We start from the raw sequence: 27,339 nt of genomic DNA on the forward strand, positions 1-27,339 counted from the left end.
CATATTGTTCATATTTCATAAATAATTTCTTTATCCATAGATGTTCCAATGCCGCCTGAAAATGTGCAGCTTTTAGAAAAGCAGGACCGTAGCGTTACACTGTCCTGGACGCCAGGTGACAGTCACAACAGTCCCATTTCTGGTATGTTATTATTATTATTATTATTGTCATATTGTTTTATTCATAAGGCACCAACTTATCCCCAAGTGTGAATGGACGGGTGCTTAGGCTTGCACAGTGCCGCTCAGGCAATGCCCATGGCACTGACCAAAACATGAGTGACAAGGAAGAGTCCAGCAGCGGGTGATGAGAGTTATTGTGGCTTCATACAGGCAGTTTTTTAAGTGAGGATGCAGTATATTTTGAAAATGTCACATATAGTCATGGCCAAAAGTGTTGGCACCCTTGAAATTCACACCTGAAATCAATCTTTGCATTGTGTTTTTGTGTGTCACATTAAACATGGAGAACAGAATGAGAAGAAGAGAACTGTCTGAGAAATTAAGGTCCAAAATTCTTGAAAAATATCTGAAACAATCTCAAGGTTAAAAGTCCATCTCCAGAGATCTTGATGTTCCGTTGTGCACGGTGCGCAACATAATTAAGAAGTTTACAACCCATGGCACTGTAGCTAATCTTCCTGGACGTGGACCAAAGAGAAATTGATGAAAGGCTTCAACGCAGGATAGTCCGAATGGTGGATAAGCAGCTCCAATCAAGTTCCAAAGAAATTCATGCTGTCCTGCAGGCTTAGGGTGCAACAGTGTCAGCTATGGCAGGAGACCCAGGAGAACCCCACTGCTGACAGAGACATAAAAAAGCTATACTGCACATTGCCAAAAGTAGGTGAGTAAGCCAAAATCCATCTGGGAACGTGTATTGTGGACAGATGAGACCAAGATAGAGCTTTTTGCTAAAGCACATCCTTCTACTGTTTACCAAAAACAGAATGAGGCCTACAAAGAAAACAACACAGTACCTACAGTCAAATATGGTGGCGGTTCAAAGATGTTTTGGAGTTGCTTTGCTTCCGCTGGCACTGGGTGCCTTAACTATGTGCAAGGCATCATGAAATCTGAAGATTACCAAAGGAATTTGGGTCACAATGTACTACCCAGTGTCAGAAAGCTGGGTTTGGGTCTTAGGTCATGGGTATTCCAGCAGGACAATGACCCCGGATATACTTCCAGAAGCACCCAGAAATGGATGGAAACAAAGCACTGTAGAGTTCTGAAGTGGCAGCAATGAGTCCAGGTCAAAATCAAATAGAACACCTGTGGAGAGATCTTAAAATTACTGTTTGGAGAAGTCGCCTTCAAATATGAGAGACTGGGAGAAGTCTGCAAAGGAAGAGTGGTCCAACATTCCAGTTCGGAGGTGTAAGAAGCTTGTTGATAGTTACAGGAAGCAATTGATTGCAGTTATTTATTCCAAAGGGTGTGCAACCAAATAATAAGTTGAGGGTCACAACAATTTTGTCTAGCCCATTTTTCGAGTTTTGTTTGAAATTATGTCCAATTTGACTTTTTTTCCTCAGTTTTTTTGTGTTGTTCCAATATACACAAAATAAATAAACCTGTTGCAATTTTCTGGGACAAATACTTAATTTTCTGGAACAATTTCAAGGGCGCCAACAATTTCAGCCATGACTGTATGTGAAAGTTTCAGGACTTAGAGGTAGGTAGAAGTAGGGAATAAAGTAGGAAACAGAGTCAAAGATTTCCCAAAGATGGCAGACTTGTAAAGTAGTAGAGCCACCTAGATACAGAGATATCAAAGAGTAGAAAAAAAATCTGTACACCACTATTGCATTTTCATGTTTTCTAAAATATTGATATCTTTCTAGATTTTATCATCCAGTCAATGAAAAGCAAAGACGAGACAGGACAATGGGAAGATGTAGGAAAAGTTCCTGGAAATGTCACCACAGTCCATGTGCCGCTGACCCCAAACTTTAACTATCAATTCCGAGTCTTTGCTGTGAACGGAATAGGAAACAGTCCTTTAAGTCTCGTCTCGAAAAGTTATGGCACGCCGCCGGCAGGTAACCTTATGGATAAATATATTTAGCAATTGATGTAACCTCGATCATGTAATGATTGTCATACTGCTGCATTACATTTCGGAGATTACAGAACTACATAGCAATCACAGGTTGTACAAGTCAACAATACACAACTGAATTGTGTTCTTGACTATAGTTGGTATATACAGGCCTCTGTGACCCATACATTATCTGAAAGTCCAGCTTTGGTTAACATTTTACACAAGTCAACATTAAAGGGTTATTTTTGTCTTCTTAAATGGGTATAATTGGAAAACGGTGGAAAAATAAACAACTCTGCATTTTACCTCCCATTAAAAACCTTAAGAAGAGAGTGATTTTTAATTCTATTGTATGCTCATTGCCTAGGGTTCCAGCCACCGCTGCAGTCTTTCAGAGGTGGCAGGTTTCCTAGGCAAGGAGAGCCATGCTATAGGCAAATCTACTTCTGCTTGAAGCATCAGAGAGCCTACATTTTGGGTTAGCACCTCAGCCATACCTCTGGCCCCAACTGCAATCATCAGGAGCACACCGTTCCCCCGTCAAGCAGGAAGCGGAGAGGCAGGGGAGAGGTGAGCTCCGGAACGGGGACGGATTTGTCATTGGTGCAATCTGTACAGCCATACAGGGGCCCAAGAGGTAATGGGGTCACTACCACTTCCAAAGCAGGTGGAATTTTGAATTATGATGAGTTATTGGATTACAAGGGGCCCATATATTGTTCTTGCCCAGTGGACTCGTCTGTGTCCTGAAGATAGTATTATGAGGACAACCTTTTAACGCAACAGTACAAGAAATTTTGCCACTCTTCATTTATTGGGCATGTCATAAAAATCTGATGGTTGAGCCCCAAATTAAAGAATAGATCACTTACTTTTGTGCTGTCATTTTATATTATTTTAGCCTGTGTGCACCCACTATTTCTAAGCTAGTAATTATTGCTAAGAACTGGATAACTTCTAGCACACCCTCTTTTAAGCATGGAAACAACAGGTTAGGGTCAGTTCTAGGTTCCAATATTTAGAGCCGGAATAATAAGTATCAGCAAATAGTCTTTGAAAATTAGGCATAAATTATTGATTATTTGTTTTTTTTTTCCCTTTTCTTCTGTCCTTTGTGCGGTAGGTGCTAGGACAGGTTTAAAAGGAGGGGAAAAAATGGAAAAAAGTTTGATAATTGTATAAATGCATTGTTTTCCTTGTGCTTCTGTGTCTACTGTGTATGATTGAATATAGAAAAAAAAACATTTGAAAGTGTTAAAAATATATTAATAAATTGCAACGAGAGGTGGTGAGTTCTCCTTCAATGGAAGTCTTCAAACAGAGGCTGGACAGACATATGTCTGAGATGGTTTACTGACTCCTGCATTGAGCAGGGGGTTGGACACGATGATCCTGGGGGTCCCTTCCAACTCTAACTTTCTAGGATTCTATGAAATGAACTATAATGAAAAGAGATTGTAAATGTGCAGTCACTTCTACACTTGAAACTGGACTGGGCGACCCATTCTTGGTATTGGTGGTGTTCTGGCCAACCAAAGGATGTGCCATAAAGCTAGGGCTTCACGGTGATATGTGTTGAGGAACAGCATGTGGGAGTAGAGAAAACTGGAAAAAGAGAGCGCAATAGGGTCTTAACCGATAAAAAAAATGAGGTTTGAAGGAAGGGAATCCACTTACCTAGTATGGTTGCATAATTATAACGCAGCTGCGGCAAGGACTCCGGTCTAGAAAGGACCAAATTGGATGAAGACAATGTGACGGAGGTGCCACTCATGCGCTGCCTATGATGAATTCACAGTATATCCACCGGAATATATTGAAGGATTTATTGTATAGGTTTACAGAGTCAACGTGTTTCGAGACCACACAAGACCTCTTCATCAGGACAGAAACCTTCGAGGAACAGCATGTGTCAGACAAGTGAAATTTTAAGAGGGTGTAGACAATCATAGTGTGGGAAGATTACTATAATGCATGCCAGAATTAAAATCTACAGCATAAGGTTTGTTAACTTTGGCATGGACAGTACTGAATATGCTAAATGTATAATAAATGCCTAACAAACAGGAAATCCCTGCTGTCAAACAGCGGTGAGACATGGAGCCGCAGGGACTGGAAAATATTATCGAAGCACATTCGTTCATCACTACCTGGGATAGACAAGTTGTAGGCAATCGCCGTTCCCAAATCAAAAACTCTGTAAAAGAAGTCGGCTTTTGTATTATGTTATAGATATATAAAAAATGACAATGCTGATTTCCTATTTCTGGTTTCTTTTAGCTCCTGATAATAATCCCCAGACTTTATTCGTTGAAGCAAATCGTCCAGATGAAATGACAGTGAGATGGGAGGTGCGGTATCAGAGCAGTGCATAATCTGCATAATCTCTCACATATTTTTAATATTTTTTTTCTCCTTCAAAAGGGATGTACTTGGTCTTTACATCAATGAATGTGATGATAAAAATATGCCTGCAAATCTCATTAGGTGCAGACACTGACGACAACGAGCTGATGATCATGTGCAGGTCTTGTGCTTGGGACCCCCATTGTCATTCTCTACTGGTGTATACCTCTTAGTGTACCGTCACACAGTGGCATTTTTATCGCTACGACGGCACGATTCGTGACGTTCTAGCGATATCGTTACGATCTCGCAGTGTCTGACACGCTACTGCGATCAGACACCCTGCTGAGAATCGTACGTCGTAGCACATCGTTTGAAACTTTCTTTCGTCGCTGGATCTCCCGCTGTCATCGCTGGATCGCTCCTAACTTTGAATGATAAGAAAGAGCTGCGCACACCCCTGGGGTCTATTCAGTGATCAGTGGGGGGTCTCAGGACCTATAACTCCACCAAGCTGCAGGCATTTAAACTGTCTTCCAAATATGAAAAAACCCAAAGTTTAAAGGGGTTGGCCACTATTGGACAACACTAGCGTAATCATTTCAGGACCTCAATCAAAATAAAAAAATCTATACTCACCTCCTGTAGTGGCTCCATTCCATCAGTGTTGGCGCCGCTGTTCCAGAAGACTGACGTGACTTGTTTAGTCACTGCAAGCTGCACCATTTACTATTTCATCAGATCTGGCATCCACCCTGATGGAATATTGATGGCCTCCAGCTGTTACATGACAAAACACATCACGTCGCTCTCCGGGAAAAACAGCACTAACATCACTGCAATACCGGTGCTGGAGGGGCTGAGCAGCCACAGTTGTTATATTATGTGACTGCAGACTTTTGACTCCTTACATCGTGTGCACCGTACACTGTGAGGATTCTCTGGTGCCAGCGGCGAGACTGAGCAGTCATGTGACAGCAAGTATGCGATATGCAAACTCCCGATCACATTAATTATAATAATAATAATAATCTTTATTTATATAGCGCCAACATATTCCGCAGCATTTTACAGTTTAACAGTTTCAAACACAACAGTCATAGGTAACAACGTTAACAATACAATAAAGCACAATAAGACGACCCTGCACGTGAGAGCTTACAATCTACAATGAGGTGGAGGAGATACAAAGTACAGGTGTGTATTTACAATGAAGTATTTACAATGATGGTTCAGCCATCTTCAGGGGGTGGGGGATAGATGGAGATAGTGAATGGGCTACACACACACACACATATATAAAATGACTTTGATTAGTTAACCTGATAGGCCGCTCTGAACAAATGTGTTTTGAAGGAGCGCCTAAAACTATGCAAGTTGTGGATGGTCTTAATATCTTGGGGTAGAGCATTCCAGAGGATTGGCGCAGCACGGGAGAAGTCTTGGAGTCGGGAGTGGGAGGTACGGATTAATGCAGAGGTTAGTCGAAAGTCATTTGCAGAGCGCAGAGGTCGGTTAGACCGATAGACCGAAATGAGGGAGGAGATGTAAGGGGGTGCCGCACTGTGGAGAGCTTTGTGGGTGAGAACAAGTACTTTGAATTGGATCCTGTAATGAATGGGCAGCCAGTGTAATGACTGGCGAAGAGCGGCTGCATCTGAGTAACGATTAGCCAGATGGACAACCCTGGCTGCCGCATTAAGGATAGACTGGAGAGGGGAAAGTCAAGTAAGGGGGAGGCCAATTAATAGAGCATTGCAGTAGTCCACCTGGGGGTGGATCAGAGCGACAGTGAGGGTTTTTGTTGTCTCCATGGTGAGAAAAGAGCGGATTCTAGAGATCTTCCTTAGGTGTAAGCGGCACGAGCGGGCAAGAGATTGTATGTGGGAGGTGAAGGAGAGATCGGAGTCAAACATAACACCCAGACAGCGCGCCTGCTGTCGGGGTGTTATTATGGTGCCACCCACGGAGAGGGAAATGTCAGATTTAGGGAGGTTAGTAGAAGGCGGAAGCAGAAGAAGTTCAGTTTTGGAGAGGTTGAGTTTCAGATAGAGAGCGGACATGATGTCGGAGACTGCAGACAGACAGTCAGTGGTGTTCTGTAGTACAGCAGGGGTAAGGTCAGGGGATGACATGTATAGTTGTGTGTCATCAGCATAAAGATGCTACTGAAAGCCAAATCTGCTGATGGTCTGTCCAATTGGGGCTGTGTAGAGGGAGAAGAGAAGGGGGCCAAGGACTGAGCCCTGAGGTACCCCAACAGTGAGAGGAAGAGGAGATGAAGTGGAGCCAGAGAACAGAACACTGAAGGAGCGGTCAGAAAGGTAGGAGGAGAACCAGGAGAGAGCAGTGTCCTTAATGCCTAGTGACTGGAGCCTAGAGAGTAGGAGAGGGTGGTCAACAGTGTCGAAAGCTGCTGAAAGGTCAAGGAGAATGAGCAGAGAGTGGTCACCGTTACATTTTGCTGTCAGAAGGTCATTGGTCACCTTAATGAGTGCAGTTTCTGTCGAATGTAGGGGGCGGAAACTGGACTGTGAAGGGGCTAGGAGGGAATGAGTGGAGAGGTAACGGGTAAGGTGGGAGTAGATCAGGCGCTCCAAGAGTTTTGAGATGAAAGGGAGATTGGAGGCCGGTCTGTAGTTGTTTGTGCAGGATGGGTCGAGGGTGTTTTTTTTTTAGTAATGGAGTAATGATAGAGTGTTTGAAGGAGGAGGGAAAAATGCCAGAGGAGAGGGAGAGATTTAAAATTGTAGTTAGGTGAGTTGTGATGACTGGAGAGAGAGACTGGAGGAGGTGTGAGGGAATGGGGTCGGTGGTGCATGTAGTCAAAAGAGAAGAGGAGAGGAGCTTGGAGACTTCTTCTGTGATGGGATCGAATGTGGAGAGTGAGCCAGGGGAGATGCAGGGAGGGATGGGAGTCATTGCACTTGGTGTCTGCGATTGGGTTTCCTGACGGATATTGTCTATTTTCTCTATAAAGTGGGAGGCCAGGCCATCAGCACAAATGTCTGTGATAGGGTACTGTGCTTTTTGGCCTGAGGAGGGAGCGAAAGGTGTTAAAAAGTTTCCTGGGGTTGTTGGATAGTGAGGAGATCAGGGTGGTATAGTAGGACTGTTTGGCGAGGTGAAGGGTAGAGTTATAGGTTCTTAACATAAATTTGAACTGTATGAAGTCTTCTGGTGTGTGAGTTTTCCTCCATAAGCGTTCAGCACTCCTAGGGCATCACTGGAGAAATCAGGTTTGCGATGTAATCCAGGGCTGTTTCACTCTGTGTTTGGAGGTTCTGAGGGTGAGGGGAGCTACTTGGTCAAGGGTGCTTCTAAGAGTGTCGTTGTAGTGATGTACAGCCAGATCAGGACAGGAAAAAGAAGAGATTGGGGACAATGATGAGTGTAGGGAGTCTGAAAGTGTATGAGGGTTAATGGCATGTAGATTTCTGAATGTGTGGTAGGTAGGAGAGTGCTGGGGTGGGCGAGGAATTGAGAGTGTGAAGTATAAAATGTTGTGGTCAGAGAGGGGAAGCGGTGAGTTATCTAGGTAGGAGATTGAACAGAGCCGGACAAAGACCAAGTCCAGGGTGTTACCGTCTTTGTGTGTTTCAGAGGTTGAGAGCTGTGAGAGGCCTAGAGAAGTGGTTAGTGATAGTAGCTGGGATGCAGATGTGGAAGTGGGGCTGTTAATGGGGATGTTGAAGTCTCCCAGGATAAGGGTTGGTAGTTCTGAGGACATGAAGTGCGGCAGCCAGGCTGAGAAGTGATCCAGGAAGTGGGTGGGTTAGCCTGGGGGCCGGTACATGACTGCTACTCTGAGGGAGAGGGGACAAAAGAGCCTGATGGTGTGGACCTCAAAAGAAGGGAATGAGAGTGATGGAACTGGGGGTATAACCTGGAACGTGCATTGTGGGGACAAGAGTATGCCGACTCCACCACCAGGTCTGTTTGTGGATCTCGGGGAATGGGAGAATTGAAAGCCACCATGGGAAATGGCAGCAGGGGAGTCAGTGTCAGAGTCCTGGATCCAGGTTTCAGTGGGGGCCAACAGATTCAGAAAGTTGTTCACAAAGTAGTTGTGCAGGAAAGGAAGCTTGTTACATACAGACCGTGGATTCCAAAGGGCACAATTGAGGGAGTGCAGGTAATATTGATAAGGTTAGTAAGGTTTTGATATGAGGTAGGGTAGCGGTTGAGGTTGGGGGATGGGGGACCGGGGTTGGGGGAGATGTCCCCCAAAATCAGTAGGAGTAAGAAGATAAAAAGCAAGTAGTTTTTGGAAGTGTATGAAGTTTTTTTGTGCAGTGTGTTTGGGCAAGATGGGCTGAAGTTTTTCAGGAAGGTGAGAAGTGCATGGGATCTGTACATTGGGAGAGGGAAGGAGAGAGGAGCTGATGTATATGAGTCGTGGTGGAGGGGGGATTGGGCGGTGAATGTGGATTGCAAGGGAACATAGGAGGATAAGAATAAAGCACATGGATAAAAGGGAGAGCAGAGTGTGGGTTACCTGACTCCTGCCCTGAGTAACTGCCATGGAATAACTGCTGTATCACAACGCTTATCTTCGTGACGCTTTGCTTCTGTGATGCGTGCACCCCCACTAGTTGTTCATGGCCTTGCTCAATTTGCTTGTATTGAGCCACGCCCAGCACGTCTAGTTGGAATGTGGCCAGAAGTATGCATATCTCACACTTACAGTCACATGACTGTTTGGTCTCGCCACCAACTCCACAGAATCCTCATAGTGCGCACTTGTCAGGATTCTTTAGTGCCGTCACTGGGCGATTGCCACATTCCAACTAGAGTCAGTGTCCAGCCTCATTCAATATACTTGCATTGAGTGAGGCCTCGTATGTCTAGTTGGCATGTGACTGCATGTATGCAGTTCACATACTTGCAGTCAAGCGCCCACCCGCTCTCCTAATCACCACCGGAGAATCCTGATAGTCCGCACTGTGCATGCTATAAGGATTCACAAGTCTGCACATAGAGTGACTGAACAACCCCTTATTGTATTATAACTCTAACGCTCTGAGAAAATAAAATATATTGTGATTTTAATTGGTACAAAATGTACGAAATAAATGTATTTATGAGTTAAAAAAGCTTTGTCTGCGATCTCCATCACTGTATCCTGCACGATTCATCATAATCACTCCTGGCGCTGTGTTATACACCACTGGGCAGAGAATTCTAAAGAAAGACGTCTGGCAGGTTTCAGGAGGGGTGAGAAAATAACAGAGCTACTTCTAACAAATATTATGGAATAATGAAGTGATGAAGAGTGATTCTCTGATATATGGCCAGCATCTACTCAAGGCTTCATGTTGTTTCGTTTTATCATCTGTTTCAGCCCCTGAATTTAGATGAACAAAATGGTCCAGGATTTGAGTACAGAGTCAGTTGGCGTTTACAGGGCGTGGAGACAGACTGGCATCATAAGAAAGTGAAACGTCCACAATTTACGATAAGGAACACTCCGGCTTTTGTGCCTTATGACATTCGTGTCCAGGCTGTTAATGACATCGGTGCTGGTCCAGATCCAGAAATACACACTGTGTACTCGGGAGAAGACAGTAAGCATCTCTTACTATAATGATAAAATAATAATTGTTCAAAACTTTCATTAATTACCATTGAAAGAGGACCGGTCATGTTACTTAAATATGTATTTTTCTGGCGTCGTTTTTCTTTTGTTCCTGGGCCTCTCCATTCCTGAGATACGGCTCTTTTTATGAAAGTGGGCGTGAATCTCAACTTTTTTCTATAGGAGTTTTTATGAAGACCACACCCACGTGGCTACCATGACTAGATTTACGTACAAAGTAGAGGGGGGCATATCTCAGAAACGGAGAGGCGCAGGAAGAAAATAAAAACATCGCCGGATTCAGGAGAACAGCAGCATTTACATCAGATAAAAAAAATTCCATATTTATGACAAGTCTTAAGACCCCTTTAATAGTTGAAAATGTTGAATTACATGTCACACTATGTCACTTTTCAGGCACTTCCACTGTTTACACATCTTAACACACAGAAGAATAGTTTGGCCATTCTTACAGGTTTTGTTTCCATTGCCTTTGGTTTCACAAGGGTTGTCTACTAACAAACCCTGCTTAAAGGGAACCTGCAAGTCAATTTATCCTGCCTATTATTGTTGGAGCATTTCAGAGAAAACAAAGCTAGAAGAGCAAACTAGGAACCATAGGAATAGACATGACTAGTCTGGCACCATTCTTGGCTAGTTTCCTATTTGCACCGCTCCTGTTGATTGATAGGTCTTTTCCATGTGTGTACATAGGGAGAGACCTGTCAATCACCAGTAACGGCGCCAGTCTGCGAAGTCAGTATGTTATTTTTTATCTCTGGCATTTTCGCATTTAAAGGAATGCTAACTGGTTCCCCAGGCCCTTCAAGCTGCCACCATGTAGTTATTACTGCTTTTATACCCTTCCCAACAAGTATGTCTTATTGGTTTCTGCACATGTCAATAATCTATTTTATAACTGCAGTGGCAAAATGCTAATTAATGGGTAACTAGTCATTGGGGCGTTGCTTTCCTCAGACTAATCATCCCACTAATCATATTATCACATCGGATAGTTAAATGATTTGCAAGAATGGCAACGCGCCGTCTCGGTGGGAATCTCTGCCTCTCTGACAAACATTAATTTGGATGTACACACCTCGGCTTCATGGGCTCAGTGTGAATTCCAAGCGGTGACATAGGACTGCTGGCTTAGGATTACTGGCTTAGTCCTGCATCACCACACTGCCCCAAGAAGCCAGGGACAGTACACTCGGTCTACTGCGCAATGCTAGAGAGGCAGAGATTTGCAAAGAGCGGACGGTTACGCTGCTCCATGTCCACAGGAGCGTGATAATGTGATTAGTGGGATGACTGGTGTAGGGAAAGTAATGCCCCCACAACTAGTCACCCACTAATTAGCAGACACTACTGCAATTATAAAATAGATTTTTTATATTGGTAAAACTTCTTAAAGAGGATATCTGGGACTTTAGAAAAAAATGTGCCTCTGTTAGCAACAACCTGCCTGTTAGTGCTTAAGTACTTTTTCTTTAAGTCCCCTTTAATAATCTGTACTGTTTCATTAGTTCATTAAATATATTGCCACAGAACATAACAATGCGCAAACAATACATTAATATAATCTGTCTTTTCAGCTCCTGATGCAGCTCCATCTAATCTGTCAGTGAACCTTTTAAACAACATGATAGCCAATGTGACATGGGAAGAAATGTCACAGGACAGGATACGAGGACATCTGTCAGGTTACAAGGTATAGAATTTCTGTCATTTATAACAAACATTCATAGTGTAGGAGCAACACAAAATGGGATTAAAGTATAAAGTGAATCTGTCACTAGGTTTTGCTACCCCATCTGAGAGCAGCATGATGTGGGGGCACAGACTGATTCGAACAATGTGTTACTTACTGGGCTGCTTGCCTAGGAGCATTTTGCCTTGCTTATTCTGCTTCTTAACACGTCCCCCCTAAAAAAAAAGCAAGTCGAAACGCGCATCGGGGTGGAGGGACACTGTGGCTGGGATCCCTTTTGCAGTGTCTTCATTATTTGAGGTAACTTTACCATTTACATTTACATAACTGCTATAGGGTAGACTTTTTTTTTTTTTACTTGGCAGTTTTTCATACCGGTAGTTTAGTGATTTGTTCACTTAGTGCATTTTTATCTGTTTATTGCTCCTGGCCATGTTGTTTGTCCTGCTCATTCATCTTTGTTTATCCAGTGTGAGGCAGTGACCCCTGTTACAGCCAGGCGGCACTGTTTGTGCTCTCCAGAATGTGTACGGAGGTGTAGTGAGGCCATGAGGGTGTACTGCAGACACAGGTGTAGCAATGATTAGAATGGTGAAGCAGTGACTGATTAAAAGCCCTGTAGTAGAGGGAGAGGTGTGTCAGTGTTGTTCTTGAAAGCAGACAGAGCAGTTATCTGAAGAGCACTCCCTGTGTGAAGCAACACAGGGGCAAGAGGAACCAAAGGGACTGACACCCTGCGTCTCGGGCTGTCTTTTGTTTACCCGGCTGCGATCCGGAGGATAAAGAGTGCTGTGCACTGCGTGAGTAAAGAGACTTGGTCCCGGTGTGCGGTTGCCCAGGGAAACTGGACAAAGGGAAGTCCGGCCTGTTTAGGGACTGCAAACATAAAGCCATGTACTATGTATTCTTATGGACTGTGTGAAGTAACACATTAAAGGAACGTTTTTTTTTTTAACTTGCTTGGGTCACTGCCATCTTCACTACGTACGGTGATACCGCTGCATCACACCAGGTGTCCCTTTCAATGAGGCACCTTTTCTGATTTACAAAAGTTAAAGTTTTTCCTAATAAACTTATACCTTTTAATTTCTATTATAGCATGGTTCTCTTCTTTTCCTGGGAATGTGCACGTCCCTGGTGTGTTGTTAATTCTATCTATATTGAAGTGCCATGCACTTTTGTGGATTGTAGGAGTTTATTTATAATTAAATAAATTATCAGTAATAAAGTAAACTTACTAATTTACTAAGTTATTATTGTATCCTTAATAAGTGGAAGTGGCAAGTTCTGCTTTGTTTCCTTTTGATCCAATTGCAAAGAGAATTCTGAAATATCTCTCTTGTTCTATCTAGATAATATACTGGAAAGTAAAAAGCCTACATGATGGAAAGATGCATCATGGTGAGCGACATACTCTATCATTTACTGGTCAGAGGAACTCAGGGATAATCCCAATAGTTCATCCATTCTGCGAGTATCAAGTGTCTGTTGCAGCCTACAACACGCGAGGTGATGGCCCCGAGAGCGTCCCGGTCACGTTCCAAACTCCTGAAGGAGGTGAGAATATCTGATGGAAACTATTCTTGTTAGCAATATGGATTGGGGTATGTGACAGATGTCTGAGATAGATGATCAGTGAATATGTACATGTTTTAAAGCTGTAGTTTTATTAATTTCTCAGTGCCTGAACAACCACAGTTTCTACGGATTGTAAGTTCGGACCAGGAGTCCTTCACACTGTCCTGGGCCCCACCAAGGAGAATAAATGGCGACCTTATCGGTTACGTACTGCAGCATCAGACAAGTAAGAACATTTACACTGAACTTCAAAAAATATGTGATGCTCAAAAATGATATAACCGGTACTGACCATCAGTTATAAAAGCACATACAGTCCCTGAAATAAACAGAATAGATTGTCCCACCTCTCCTCTAAATAAAAAAACTGATTGATGCAGATCCAGAAGCTGAAACCATGAGTGATCATAGCATAAATGGGCGACCCACTCTGTAGGAGCCATTTTTTGGTATTAACTCTATGATTTGGCTAATAGAGAGGCACCAAGTTGGACTCCACACTATGATGCCAATTTCATAATATAATAACTCCTTTTTCTCACAACAGTAATGTGCTGAGACCCATAGGATATTGGATGTAATGTACAGACCAGTATGGATTCAGCTTTTACTCATTCCCACTTTAGAAACATTTGATGAAATACGGAATACACAGTGCATGTAAAAACGGTGAGAACTCCACCCAATGTTATATATTACGGGACTCCGTCACTAGTAACCGGCAGCTTTAAGAATGGTTTAGCACAAGCCAGGTTTCCCTGGTCTTCACCCTTTGGGTTAAGGCCATGAAGTCATCTGTTGGCTGATGGTGCAAGCTGGCAGGAAGCCTGGTCAGAACCAGGAGGACAGTCAAGGTATAAAATCAGACGGCAAAGGAATAGTCAGGAAACAACAGACAACAGAAATATCAACAAGTTAAGCAGGAGTTGAAAGCACATTCCCGAACCTGGGAAGATACACTATTAACTGACAGTGAGAGTCAGAGACTCAGGAGCTTAAATAAGAGACAGCCTCACCTGACTGAGCAGCACAAAAAGTCCCAGGAATTACACATGACTGCCGTGTCTCTGCCGTGCGTCACCGGAAACAAAAGCACTGACCTGGTGTTATAGTACGAATGGGAAAAATGTATTGATCTTGTATTAAATGCAGGTTCACTTTTCAGGTCCACCTGCAAAATAAATTGTAACGCTAATCTATGTAGACAATACCTTTAAGGGGTTGTTCAGGTAAAGCAAGTTATCACTGTTGCATACCCGCATCCATTGGCAGAACAGAGCACTTTAACCCCTGTTAGAATGGAGTGGCGATGTGAACGCTCAGCTGCCGCTCTATTCATTCCCTATGAACTACTACCAACTCTGTGCTCAGCTTTTTTCAGCAGCCTATAGAGAATAAATTGAGCGGAGGTCAGGGCTCCAACCTGCCTTCTGTAAGGGGGATATCACTGCCCTGTAGGGGATAACAATTTCTTTTTTTGCAGTCAGACCCTCCTCAATCACATAGAAGTTAATTGCTGGTGCAACAAAATGTAAACTTTCATTCTTTTTTAACATTATTCCAAATAATTTTCTGTTTTCTATGGCCCAGGATAGGGGACATATACCAGGATGGGGGATATACACATGATTCTCACAAAATTAGAATATCAACAAAAAGTGAATTTATTTCAGTTCTTCAATACAAAAAGTGAAACTCATATATTATATAGAGTCATTACAAACAGAGTGATGTATTTCAAGTGTTTATTTCTGTTAATGTTGATGATTATGGCTTACAGCCAATGAAAACCCAAAAGTCATTATCTCAGTAAATTAGAATACTTTATAACACCAGCTTGAAAAAATGATTTTAACATCCGAAATGTTGGCCTACTGACATGTATGTTCAGTAAATGCGCTCAGTACTTGGTCGGGGCTCCTTTTGCATCAATTATTGCATCAATCCCACCAAGGACAACATCTGCAAGGAGTTTGTATGTTCTCCCCATGTATGCGTGGGTTTCCTCCGGGTTCTCCGGTTTCCTCCCACATTCTAAAGACAAACTGATAGGGGATTTAGATTGTGAGCCCCAATGGAGACAGTGATGACAATGTCTGTAAAGTGCTGTGTAATTAATGGTGCTATATAAATGAGGGAAATAAATAAAATGAATTCACACCATTCCCTTATAGGATTTTCATTTGTGTGGTGTAGAACCATATCTTTAATCCTATATGTATATTTTCACTATTTCTTACCTCCGCATTTCACATGATGCTTCATTTTGCTCTGTCCAGATATTGTATATGGGTCTTAGAGGCTGCGTTGCCCTTTTGGGGAGACACATACCAGTATTTTGCACTAGGGTTGAGAGGCTTCAAACTATGTTTCTGTTTTTTTAAAATAAACAGTATATTTACAGTATATTTAAATTTCATTTTTTATATTTTGTGCACCTAATTATGTTCATTTTTATATCTTGTAGTTAATGAAAGTGATGTCATTGGGAGTTTATATAACATCACCATAACAAATCCACAGGCGGTCAGACAAAGGATTCCTCGTCTTGACCATGGTGTGAAGTACAAGTTCTACCTTCGAGCCTGTACCCGGATTGGATGTAGTAACCCTGTAAGCGAGGAAGGACTGACCTTAACACAAGCAAGTAAGAAATCAGCAAATACTATTTATGATGGGTTCTACATGATTATATATTGCATAAGAGCCAAAATCCAGACAATTGGTGCTTTCAGTCATTACTAAAGAAATACATTCTTCACAAGGATTTAAGGAGGACCACCAGTGATGATGACAACAGATAATTGTCTGTTTTGCCTATAAAACGTAAGCAGACTATGGCAGACATGGCATACCTAATACTAACTGGGGATGCACAGAATGATTCATAAATGCTGCTTCTCATCCAGATTCCCAGGAACATCCTCGGAGCTATTTCTCACCTTCAACGATTGTGTCTTAAATTATTGTCTGTTTTAGGAGATACATCCCATGGACGGAGCTGGTTTTAGGCAAAAAGTAAAAGTTTGGCCAAAATGCTAATATATTGCACCATCACACAGAAATATTTAGGATGCATTTACCCGAGCTGATTTCAGAGGGTTACATCAGTGACAGTAGACTATACTCAAGTCATTCAGTTCGAATGATGGAGATAGAACGTCCGCCATTATGGTGGTTCTGTCCCCGTCTACAGTATCATGTTATCAGCAGCACTTCCCGATTACACCGGGAGAACTGTGTGCCAAAACGATGATTCCGTAATGTATTTGAAAAGTAAATCGGGTGCCTGCTTTATGCAAACTACAACAGTTCATGCTTCTTAAAGGGAACTGTCACTAGGCTTTCGCAGACTAAACCATCATCATGGCGTTTTGTAACTCATTTGTAAACTTGCTCGTTAAAATCGCCAATAATAATATGGATAAAAAGAAAATATACAGCACCGCATGCCACTCACCAAATCAGAGTCACCTGGGCAGTGCTGGTATGGTGAAGAGTTACTGTATCCTGGCTCTTGGAATGACTACTCTGCTTTGATTGACATCTGATCTGATTATTAAAGGTCAGTGCTAGGTCTTCCAACAAGACATCAATCATGGTAGAATTGGCATGTCAACAGCAACAACAGAACTCTTCACTAGTGATGAGTGAATGTGCTGGGATAAGGTGTTATCGGAGCATGCTCGTGTGCTAACCGAATGTCCCCAATGTGCTCGAAAAATATGATCGAGTCCCCTCGATTGCATGTCTTGTGGCTGTTCGATAGCTGCAACACATGCATGGATTGCCTAACAAACTGGCAATCCCTGCATGTGTTGTGGCTGTCGAACAGCTATGAGACATGCAGCAGCGGGGACTCAAACATATTTTTCGGGCACATTGGGGACATTCGGTTAGCACACGAGCATGCTCAGATAACACCTTATCCCAGCACAAACGCTCATCACTACTCTTCTCCATTCCAGCACAGCCCAGATGACTCTTGGTGAGCAGTTCGCCATTGTTCTATAACTTCTTTTTATCCAGCATAGGGAAACTATTTTTCCTTATAATTCTAGTATGGATAATGTTTAGAAAAGTTTTAAGAAGACTCTTCTGTTGTGCCGATTCTCATTGACAGTTCTGTAGAATGATGGGAATCGTTTCTCCACCCATTCACAATAGGGTCCACATGGAAGGCTAAACTACTGGGCATGTATGACCAAAAGCACAGGACACATTAATGGAATCCGCACGCAGAATCCGTTCTGGCTTTCATTACACAGAGAGATTACTGTAATAAAACAATGTTTATACAATAATATGGTAGAAAACATCTAAAAACATAAATTACTAATAAAACAATATATAAGATACATTTCCGCGAGGATGATGACCTGTGATACTCTGCTTCTATAATTGCAGCAATTCCGTAAGTAATGGTTTCACAATATTGCCCTGAGGAAACAAGTTCATTTTCTAGATCATTATAACAATCAATCACAAGAATTCTCATATGACAAAGATGAGGAATACAGGAAGTTGTGTGCATGAAAATATCTTCAAAAACTTCTCATTTCTTTCAGGATTTTCCACTTTTTCTTCTTCTCCAACTCAAACTTCTGCTTTTGCTGCCAAAGTTCCTGCTATAGGTTTGTTTTGATGCTGCTGTTCTTGCTACATGACCGTGTCAATGTTATATTCCTTGCTTTTTCTTAGATTGTCTGCCAGATTTGAAGGCTATCTTCGACATGGATCTTTTTTTTTTTTAACTTAGGATAGTGGTTACCATTAGTTAATAAAATTACTTTATGTATCAGTCTGCAATCTTCATTCCTTCATTCATTCAGACCTCCTGATATACAGTTTTCACCTTGATCCAGGTTTAATTTTTTTTCTCTTGTGGGAGTGTCTCTCCCAGTAATGTAGGCTGGATGTGAGGTCCGTACTATCAAGGGTGCTGCTGTCTTCACTCGCTTTCATGTGTCAGCACAGTTCTAGTACTACACTTATGCACTTTCCTCTTTGTCTCTAGCCTATTTTCTCTAATCTTCAGAAAACTTTAGATGCATTCTCCCCTGTGCAGTGTAGATCTGCATACAACCGTCACCCCTTCTGCTATCTCTAAAGGCCCCGTCTCACATAGCGAGATCGCTAGCGAGATCGCTGCTGAGTCACTAGTTTTGTGACGCAACAGCGACCTCCATAGCGATCTCGCTATGTGTGACACGTACCAGCGATCAGGCCCCTGCTGCGAGATCGCTGGTCGTGTCGGAATGGCCTGGACCTTTTTTTGGTCGTTGAGGCCCCGCTGACATCGCTGAATCGGTGTGTGTGACACCGATCCAGCGATGTCTTCACTGGTAACCAGGGTAAACATCGGGTTACTAAGCGCAGGGCCGCGCTTAGTAACCCGATGTTTACCCTGGTTACCAGCGTAAATGTAAAAAAAAACAAACAGTACATACTCGCCTTTCGGTGTCCAGGTCCCTTGCCGTCTGCTTCCTGCTCTCACTGAGCAGCCGTACAGCGAGAGCGCAGCGGTGACGTCACCGCTGCGCTCTGCTCTCAGTGTACGGCGGCTCAGTCAGAGCAGGAAGCAGACGGCAAGGGACCTGGACACCGAAAGGCGAGTATGTACTGTTTGTTTTTTTTGGTAACCAGGGTAAACATCGGGTTACTAAGCGCGGCCCTGCGCTTAGTAACCCGATGTTTACCCTGGTTACCCGGGCGCTGCAGGGGGACTTCGGCATCGTTGAAGACAGTTTCAACGATGCCGAAGTCGTTCCCCTGATCGTTGGTCGCTGGGGAGAGCTGTCTGTGTGACAGCTCCCCAGCGACCACACAACGACTTACCAACGATCACGGCCAGGTCATATTGCTGGTCGTGATCGTTGGTAAATCGCTATGTGAGACGGGGCCTTAACTCGGAGAGGAGGGGAAAGTGAGCTGTCAAAACCAGGAATGGTAGATATGATAGATTGATATCAGTTTTGCAACAGCAAAATGGTAGAACATTTTAATTAAGGCTATTTAGAAACTTGCTTAACTTTGCCTTTAAGGCCCCGTCTCACATAGCGATTTACCAACGATCACGACCAGCGATATGACCTGGCCGTGATCGTTGGTAAGTCGTTGTGTGGTCGCTGGGGAGCTGTCACACAGACCGCTCTCCCCAGCGACCAACGATCAGGGGAACGACTTCGGCATCGTTGAAACTGTCTTCAACGATGCCGAAGTCCCCCTGCAGCACCCGGGTAACCAGGGTAAACATCGGGTTACTAAGCGCAGGGCCGCGCTTAGTAACCCGATGTTTACCCTGGTTACCAAAAAAAACAAACAGTACATACTCGCCTTTCGGTGTCCAGGTCCCTTGCCGTCTGCTTCCTGCTCTGACTGAGCCGCCGTACACTGAGAGCAGAGCGCAGCGGTGACGTCACCGCTGCGCTCTCGCTGTACGGCTGCTCAGTGAGAGCAGGAAGCAGACGGCAAGGGACCTGGACACCGAAAGGCGAGTATGTACTGTTTGTTTTTTTTTACATTTACGCTGGTAACCAGGGTAAACATCGGGTTACTAAGCGCGGCCCTGCGCTTAGTAACCCGATGTTTACCCTGGTTACCAGTGAAGACATCGCTGGATCGGTGTCACACACACCGATTCAGCGATGTCAGCGGGGCCTCAACGACCAAAAAAAGGTCCAGGCCATTCCGACACGACCAGCGATCTCGCAGCAGGGGCCTGATCGCTGGTACGTGTCACACATAGCGAGATCGCTATGGAGGTCGCTGTTGCGTCACAAAACTAGTGACTCAGCAGCGATCTCGCTAGCGATCTCGCTATGTGAGACGGGGCCTTTAGTCTGAAGGGTCCAACCTCTGGGACCACTACTTACCAGGATAATGAGGTCAGCTGACACCCATTCTGCATGACTGGTTGTCTAGAGATGATTACATTAAAGGGGCTGTCTGGTCGTAAATTACAAGTCTTCAATCACTCCATGTGACTTGTTAATCCTCACATCACACACAGAAAGTATTCTCCATTTAGTGCTGGTGGAATCCCACTGTAGGTTTGGCGCCACTATCACTTTGCGCTGCACTTCATACAAGATCTCACCATCTTTCTGTGTCACATACTCTATGGACAATCTGTTTGTCTGAAGAAGGTCTACAACAGACCGAAAAAAATGTCATATATTTTACTGTGGATTGCAATTAAAATTCTTTTCTCACATGTATATACTTGAGTGCCAAGTTCTTTAAACAACTCCTTTAATGAAGTGACTAAATAGATACCCGGGAGAATTCATTTAAACTAACCTCAGGCTTCTTCGCTGCCTACTTATTAACCCAATTAATTCTACAATAGCTAAATTTTACTTCCAAGCACATTTATATCATACCATTAATGTTTTTCATTTTGCTAAAATAATTAATAAATTGAGATCTTTTGAATATTTTGTTACCATTTTTCAACACTTGCAAAACAAAACATGTCCTTCAATCCTGTGATTTCCATAATTCCACGATTTTTCCTTCTCCGTGTTGTAATTTCAGTGTTGAGATGTAGTATTTATTTATTTTACTTATATAGTGCCATCATATTCCACAGCACTTTACAGACATACTTAACCTTATTTGCACTTGCACTTTATTTTGCCAATAATCAGTAGAACCATATCACAGATAAAATACAGAAATATCGTTAGAAAAGTTGGTTTCTTTCGTTGCTCACTGTAGTGTTTGGGCCCGATTCATTATTGCATTTGCATTTTTTTTTTAATCTAGTTTTGGCGTTTTTCACTTACACCATTTTTAAAGTCTAAACCTTTATGTAGTTGACTGTTTTTTATTTTTCATGCACGTCATTGTGGATGGGTTTGGGCGGTCCAGATGTTTCCATCTGATCCAATCGCAATTTTTTTTTTTTTATCACATTTTTGTGCAAATGTGCCTCAGTCTCCCTCGAAGTGATTTTATGTACGTTTGGTGACATTGTAGAAGAATATGCAGCTTTTTTGCACCATAACTTTACAAAAAGTTTAGAAGAGCATTTTTAATTTTGCACAAAATAAAAAAAAAATCACGTGCATCAAGATGAAGAATTTGGCACAGAAAAAGTCAACGAAGTCCAAAAAAGTAAATTGACTTATAAGAGAAATGCAAATGGTGAATTGTGCCCTATATGTGTAATGTGTATGTAGTCTGTAGTATATGTAGAAATATACTAGGAAGATGGATACATAGTAGTTGAATCTTTTAATAATGAAAGAAATGCTGCACTATGATGTTGCAGATCCTAACATTGTATCTGTGTTCTACTCCATTGCAGCTTATGCTAATGCTTCTCAGAGCCTGTCTACCCGAGGATGGTTCATCGGACTGATGTGCGCAGTGGCTCTTTTAACACTTTTAGTGCTTATTGGTTGTTTTGTCCAAGTAAATCGAGGAGGAAAATATGCAGGTACAGTCACATAAGAGCTTCGCATGACACACCGCCTCATATTGTGATGTGTAGAACAGAAAGTGGCATATACAATGTATGGGACATGAAAGCTACTTGACCCAAATGCTTTGGTAACTTCAACAACTCACACTTCAGGTCTACAATCTTCAATATTTGCCATTTATTAAATGGACTGCAGCTCAGCTATAAGTAGTACAGCGGGACAAGGAATTTTTTTAACTTGCTGGTTGAGTATTTTTGTGAAAATTCCTGCAAATAAAGTTTGAAGATTTGATGGAAGTTCTGAACTACCCTTCTCTTATATAGCTGTTAATTTGAAAGGCCGGCGTAAAGACTGTGCCCTCCTACATGAACGAGGTACGAATGTTTTAACGTCTCGGTGAGCCCACTAATGATCCCATTTTCTTTTAATAAAGGATAGGGGTCCCCAATAGTGATGAGCGAACGTGCTCAGGGGTCTTTGGCATGCTCCAATAATATGTCCCCACTCCTCCATGTCTCGCAGCTGTTTGACAATCCATGCATGTGTTACTGCTGTAGAACAGCCACGAGACATGCAGCCATGGGACTCGAACATATTATTCGAGCACGCTGAAGACGCTCGTTTAGCACCCAAGAATGGTTGGCTAACATCTTATCCCAGCACGTTCGCTCATCATTAGTCCCCAACCTTTCCTACCTTCAGAGCAGCTTTCAGCTTTGAAAGGAAGTGAGTTCTAGCCGAAGTTGTTATAGAAGCCCCCATGTGTACCTCCCTGAAAAGGTTCTAATTCCCCGAGTGCCCCCCATTCCAAAGTAATAATGGCCCAAGCCCCCTTTATAAAGTACTTATGCTCTGAAAGCCCCATGTGCCCCCTTATAAAGTAATAATGCCCCAAGTACCCCATTACAAAAATAGTAATGACCTGTATTATTCAAAATCCCTGTAGCATCCTCTTGTGCAGATAAATTAGCAAGTAGCTGACAGTTTCTCGAAAAACAAACTTTTACTGCATACTTCCTCGTTAGCAAATAGGTGTTACATCAAAAGTGAAGAGAAATGCCCCAGAGACATCACATTGCAAAAATAGAAATCCAATATTTCCCTACCATATCGATAATAATATGATATCGACATCAGCCATAGATATATCTGTGATTGGGAGAAATAATTGTGTTTGTGGGTTCAAGCGTCAGGATTTTCGGAATTGGGAAACTACTAAAGTGTAAATCAACCCCAATCATGGATATGTTATAGTTGGTGTGTCTAGGATGGTGAAAGTATGCTCGGAAATATAGCAGTCATATTATTCCACTAGGAGGTTTCTGTGGGAAAATATGACACAAATTAGAATCATGTCCTTGCACCGACTTTCCATGCATACAATTATCCATCCTCATCTCATCTGACCAGGTAGAAGGATTGAGGGGTGTGGATGAGACCCTTTAAAATATCTCACCCCAAAAACCTCAATGTCAGGTCTGGAGAGACAATGTGACTTATAGATGTGTCTCTGTGTTTCTGCGGCAATCTCCTCTGCAAAGAATCGCTCCCCCATCTAATCGTTAGAGCCTTCTTTATTTATTCCTTTTTGTTTTATACTGTTTTGTTTGTGTCTTTCTATTATTTCATCTTTTTATGAATTTTCTTTATTTTTTGTATTTTAAATCTAAAATATTATGTTTGTTCCTTGCTGCTCTAAAAGTACCCACAACCTCATAGAGGGCTTAAAAAGAGTAGCTCAGGCATCTCACTGGCCTATCAAATGGCGAGTGGTGGCAGCAAGAAAAGTGGTGTGTTTATGTGAACGGGCTGTAGGGTGTTTGGCTCATTGTTAGCCTTTTGCAATAGGTGAGTGAATAAATGACTTGCCACCCTTTAGTCACATCTGAATCCCATGTTTAATGAGTGGGTAACTGGAGTTATAAAGTAATAAAGTCCTTTCAGTGTCCCCCTGTGCATGCCAACACAGTTGAGATTGGCACTCACCTGGTTAGACAGCCATAAACCACATATGAGGGGTCCCAAAGCCACAAGTGTCTCATGAGCCTTTGGTTGGGAATCAATGATTTAGGGGAACCCCTACACTCACCCTCTCAGTCCACTGCATCTTCAGTGCTGCCCTGTGTTGGTTTTCAGTAGTCCGTACTGGCTTACTATATGCTACGAACACATACTGCACATCGTTATGTGATGGCTGCACCCATGACTATTATCAATAGTGTTGAGTGAACATGCCCGGATAAGGCGTTATCTGAGCATGCTTGTGTGCTAACAGACTGTGTCTGGCGTGCTCAGATACTATGTTCGAGTTGCCGCAGATGCATGTTCAACAGCCACAACACATGCAGGCGCAAGGGCTCGTACATAATATTAGAGCGCGCAGAAGATACTCTGTTAGCACAAGAGCATGCTCAGATAACGCCTTATCCGAGCAATGTTCACTCAACACTAGCCATCAATTGTAAATGCTGCCATCCCCACTCAGGTCAGTGATTGGCTGCAGCCGTCACATGAATGATGTGCGGTATGTGATCACTACATGAAGTAAGCGAGTGAGGACCACTGGACTGGTGGCTTTGAAACATCAGAAACTGTAGAGGTAAATTAAATTGTAATTTAATTAATTCCAGTCTCTTAACTTTTTAGCCTCTATCACTGCAAGAAAGGAACCGTACGTTTTCATAAATGTTGATTAATTTGATGCCATCACTTTGAGCCCAGCCATCACGTTATAGCAAGAAGTTTATTATTAAAGTAAAACGTCCTTGAATATTAATATTACAGCTTGTCAAGGATAGGGTTCACTATAAGGAATATATCTTTTATGCATTCTGATGTCCGGCTGTACAGCACAACTGAAGGCTCATCACACAATTTCACACCCTACTGTTCTTATTTAATTGAAAATGAATAGACCATATCAAATACTCCAAAATTTCTATTATATTCCATGTGGTGTGACGGGTCTGATCAAGGGATCTCAAAACATTGCATTTTTTTTCACAGTTGTTGCATCGTCGCCACAAACAGAATTTGACCTTTTTTTAAGACTGTATGTAAAAAAACAGGACACCAAGTACAGCTGATACCACAATCTTTATGTTCTGTAGATCCAGAAATGGAAACAATTAAATAAAAACTTAAATTAGGGATTTTTTCAATTAAAAAAAATGGTAAATGGAAAAAGGATGTGATGATCAATGAGATTTAATAAAGTCCTTGTATCAGATATGTCTACTCAATCATCCATACTTTTTTTCAGTGAAGGAGAAAGAAGAGCTCCATCCTGAACCGGAAGTGCAGTCTATGAAGGAACAGTTCTTTGATGACTACAGGTTTGTGAAGGCAAAATTTCAGACCAAACATTTTGCAAACCTACCCCCAAGATATATCTTAGGCTATCACACAGAATTATTCTAACAGATGACCCAGGAATTGAGTGTGAACTGTACACTGTGGACATCAGTAACTGAGCTAGCTACAACCTGCCAACTGACTACTAAAAAAAAAAATCTTAAAAAGGACCTTTCCCTAAAATGTTCAAATCTCTTCCAATTGCCTCTGCTCCACTGATTCCGGAACAGTTTTTTCTTTTATGCCAGTCCATTCAAAAGTTATGCACCCAGTAAAGTTATTATTTATTTATATAGCACCATTAATTCCATGGTGCTGTACATGAGAAGGGGTTACATTAAAATACGAATATCACTTACAGTAAAGTAACTAACAATGACAGATACAGAGGGAAGAGGACCCTGCCCTTGCGGGCTTACATTCTACAGGATTATGGGGAAGGAGACAGTAGGTCGGGGGTTGCAGTAGCTCTGATGGTGTTGAGGTGGTCTTGTGGTCATTACAGGCTGTAAGCTTTCTTGAAGAGGTGGGTTTTCAGGTTTCTTTTGAAGGATCCAAACGTGGTGGATAACCGCACGTGTTGGGGCACTGAATTCCAGAGGATGGGGGATATTCGGGAGAAGTCTTGGAGGTGATTGGGTGAGGAGCGAATAAGCGTGGAGGAGAGGAGGAGGTCTTGGGAGGACCGGAGATTACGTGAGAGAAGATATTGAGAGATTAGCTTGGAAATATACGGAGGAGAAAGGTTATGGATGGATTTGTAGGTCAGTGTTAGTAGTTTAAACTGGATACGCTGGGAAATTGGGAGCCAGTGAAGGGATTTGCAAAGAGGGGAAGCAGGAGTGTAGTGAGGAGAGAGATTAATTAGTCGGGCAGCAAAGTTAAGGATGGACTGGAGAGGTGCGAGAGTGTTAGAAGATAGGCCACAGAAGAGGATGTTGCAGTAGTCGAGGCAGGAGATGATTAGGGCATGCACAAGCATTTTGGTAGAGTGTGGGTTGAGGAAAGGACGGATTCTGGAGATATTTTTGAGCTGGAGGCGACAGGAGGTGGAAAGAGCTTGGATGTGCGGTTTGAAGGACAGGGCAGAGTCAAGGGTTAATCCGAGGCAGCGGTTTCGGGGACAGGGGAGAGTGTGATTTCATTTATTTTGATAGATAGATCAGGTAGGGAAGATATGCGAGATGGAGGAAAGATAATTAGTTCAGATTTGTCCACATTGAGCTTGAGGATATGGCTGATAGACTCTCTGGGATTCTGGAGAGCAGAGAGGTGACATCTGGGCCACAGAGGTAGATCTGAGTGTCATCACCATATAGATGGTACTGGAAGCCATAGGACTTTATGAGTTGTCCCAGGCCAAGTGTATAGATTGAGAAGAGTAAGGGTCCTAGGACAGAGCCTTGAGGGACACCAACAGAGAGGGGGTGAGATGAAGAGGTAGTATGGGAGCAGGAAACGCTAAATGTGCGGTTGGAAAGGTATGAGGAGATCCAGGATAGGGCAAGGTCTTTGACACCAAAGGAAGAGAGGATCTGTAGTAGGAGGCAGTGGTCAACAGTGTCGAAGGCAGATGACAGGTCTAGAAGGAGGAGTATAGAGAATTGTCTGTTAGCTTTGGCTGTAAGTAAGTCATTAGTAATTTTGGTCAGGGCAGTCTCAGTGGAATGGTGGGGATGGAAGCCAGCTTGTAGGTTGTCGAAGAGAGAGTTCGATGCAAAGTGAGAAGAAAGTTCAGCATAGACGTGCTGCTCAAGGAGTTTGGAAGCAAATGGGAGCAAAGATATTGGGCGATAGCTGGACATAGCGCTCGGGTCAAGAGATGGCTTTTTGCGAATAGGGGTGACTGTGGCATGTTTGAAAGCAGAGGGGAAGGTGCCAGACGTTAGTGATAGGTTGAAGAGATGGGTTAGAGATGGGATTAGTGTGGTGGTGAGGTTGGGGAGGAGGTGGGATGGGATGGGGTCAAGTGTACAAGTGGTGAGGTATGATGTGGAGAGAATATAAGCAAGCTCACCTTCAGTGATTTTGGAGAGGGAAGTTATGGGGTTTGGGCATTGGTCTGGTATACAAAGGGGTTGTGGTGGTTGGACAACAAAGACTTGCCTTGTTTGGTCTATGTTATTTTTGAAGTGCGTGGCAAAGTCCTCAGCAACGATTAGGGAACTCAGAGGGGGCAGTGGTGGGCGGAGGAGGGAGTTAAAAGTGTTGAACAACTGTTTGGGGTTGTGGGATAAAGAAGATACAAGGGATGTAAAGTAGGCCTGTTTAGCAGAGGTGAGGCGAGTGT

At 42.9% G+C, this 27,339-nt stretch overlaps 1 protein-coding gene across 6 annotated transcripts in view; it reads left to right on the forward strand.

The window, feature by feature from the left end:
• CHL1 (cell adhesion molecule L1 like) overlaps positions 1-27,339 on the forward strand; it is a 133,263-nt gene that overhangs the window by 103,186 nt on the left and 2,738 nt on the right. For 5 of the 6 annotated variants that reach the window (XM_077278069.1, XM_077278070.1, XM_077278071.1 and 2 more), the window contains 11 exons: positions 41-142; positions 1,848-2,045; positions 4,328-4,398; positions 9,738-9,960; positions 11,570-11,685; positions 13,038-13,242; positions 13,367-13,489; positions 15,731-15,910; positions 17,832-17,897; positions 21,578-21,709; positions 24,958-25,030. In XM_077278069.1, the coding sequence (XP_077134184.1) occupies positions 41-142; positions 1,848-2,045; positions 4,328-4,398; positions 9,738-9,960; positions 11,570-11,685; positions 13,038-13,242; positions 13,367-13,489; positions 15,731-15,910; positions 17,832-17,897; positions 21,578-21,709; positions 24,958-25,030 (1,489 nt within the window). The remainder of the gene's footprint in view (positions 1-40; positions 143-1,847; positions 2,046-4,327; positions 4,399-9,737; positions 9,961-11,569; positions 11,686-13,037; positions 13,243-13,366; positions 13,490-15,730; positions 15,911-17,831; positions 17,898-21,577; positions 21,710-24,957; positions 25,031-27,339) is intronic. The other variant, XM_077278075.1, reaches the window with a different exon arrangement.

Source organism: Ranitomeya variabilis, chromosome 8, assembly GCF_051348905.1.
Source record: "Ranitomeya variabilis isolate aRanVar5 chromosome 8, aRanVar5.hap1, whole genome shotgun sequence".
Classification (NCBI taxonomy): Eukaryota; Metazoa; Chordata; class Amphibia; order Anura; family Dendrobatidae; genus Ranitomeya; species Ranitomeya variabilis.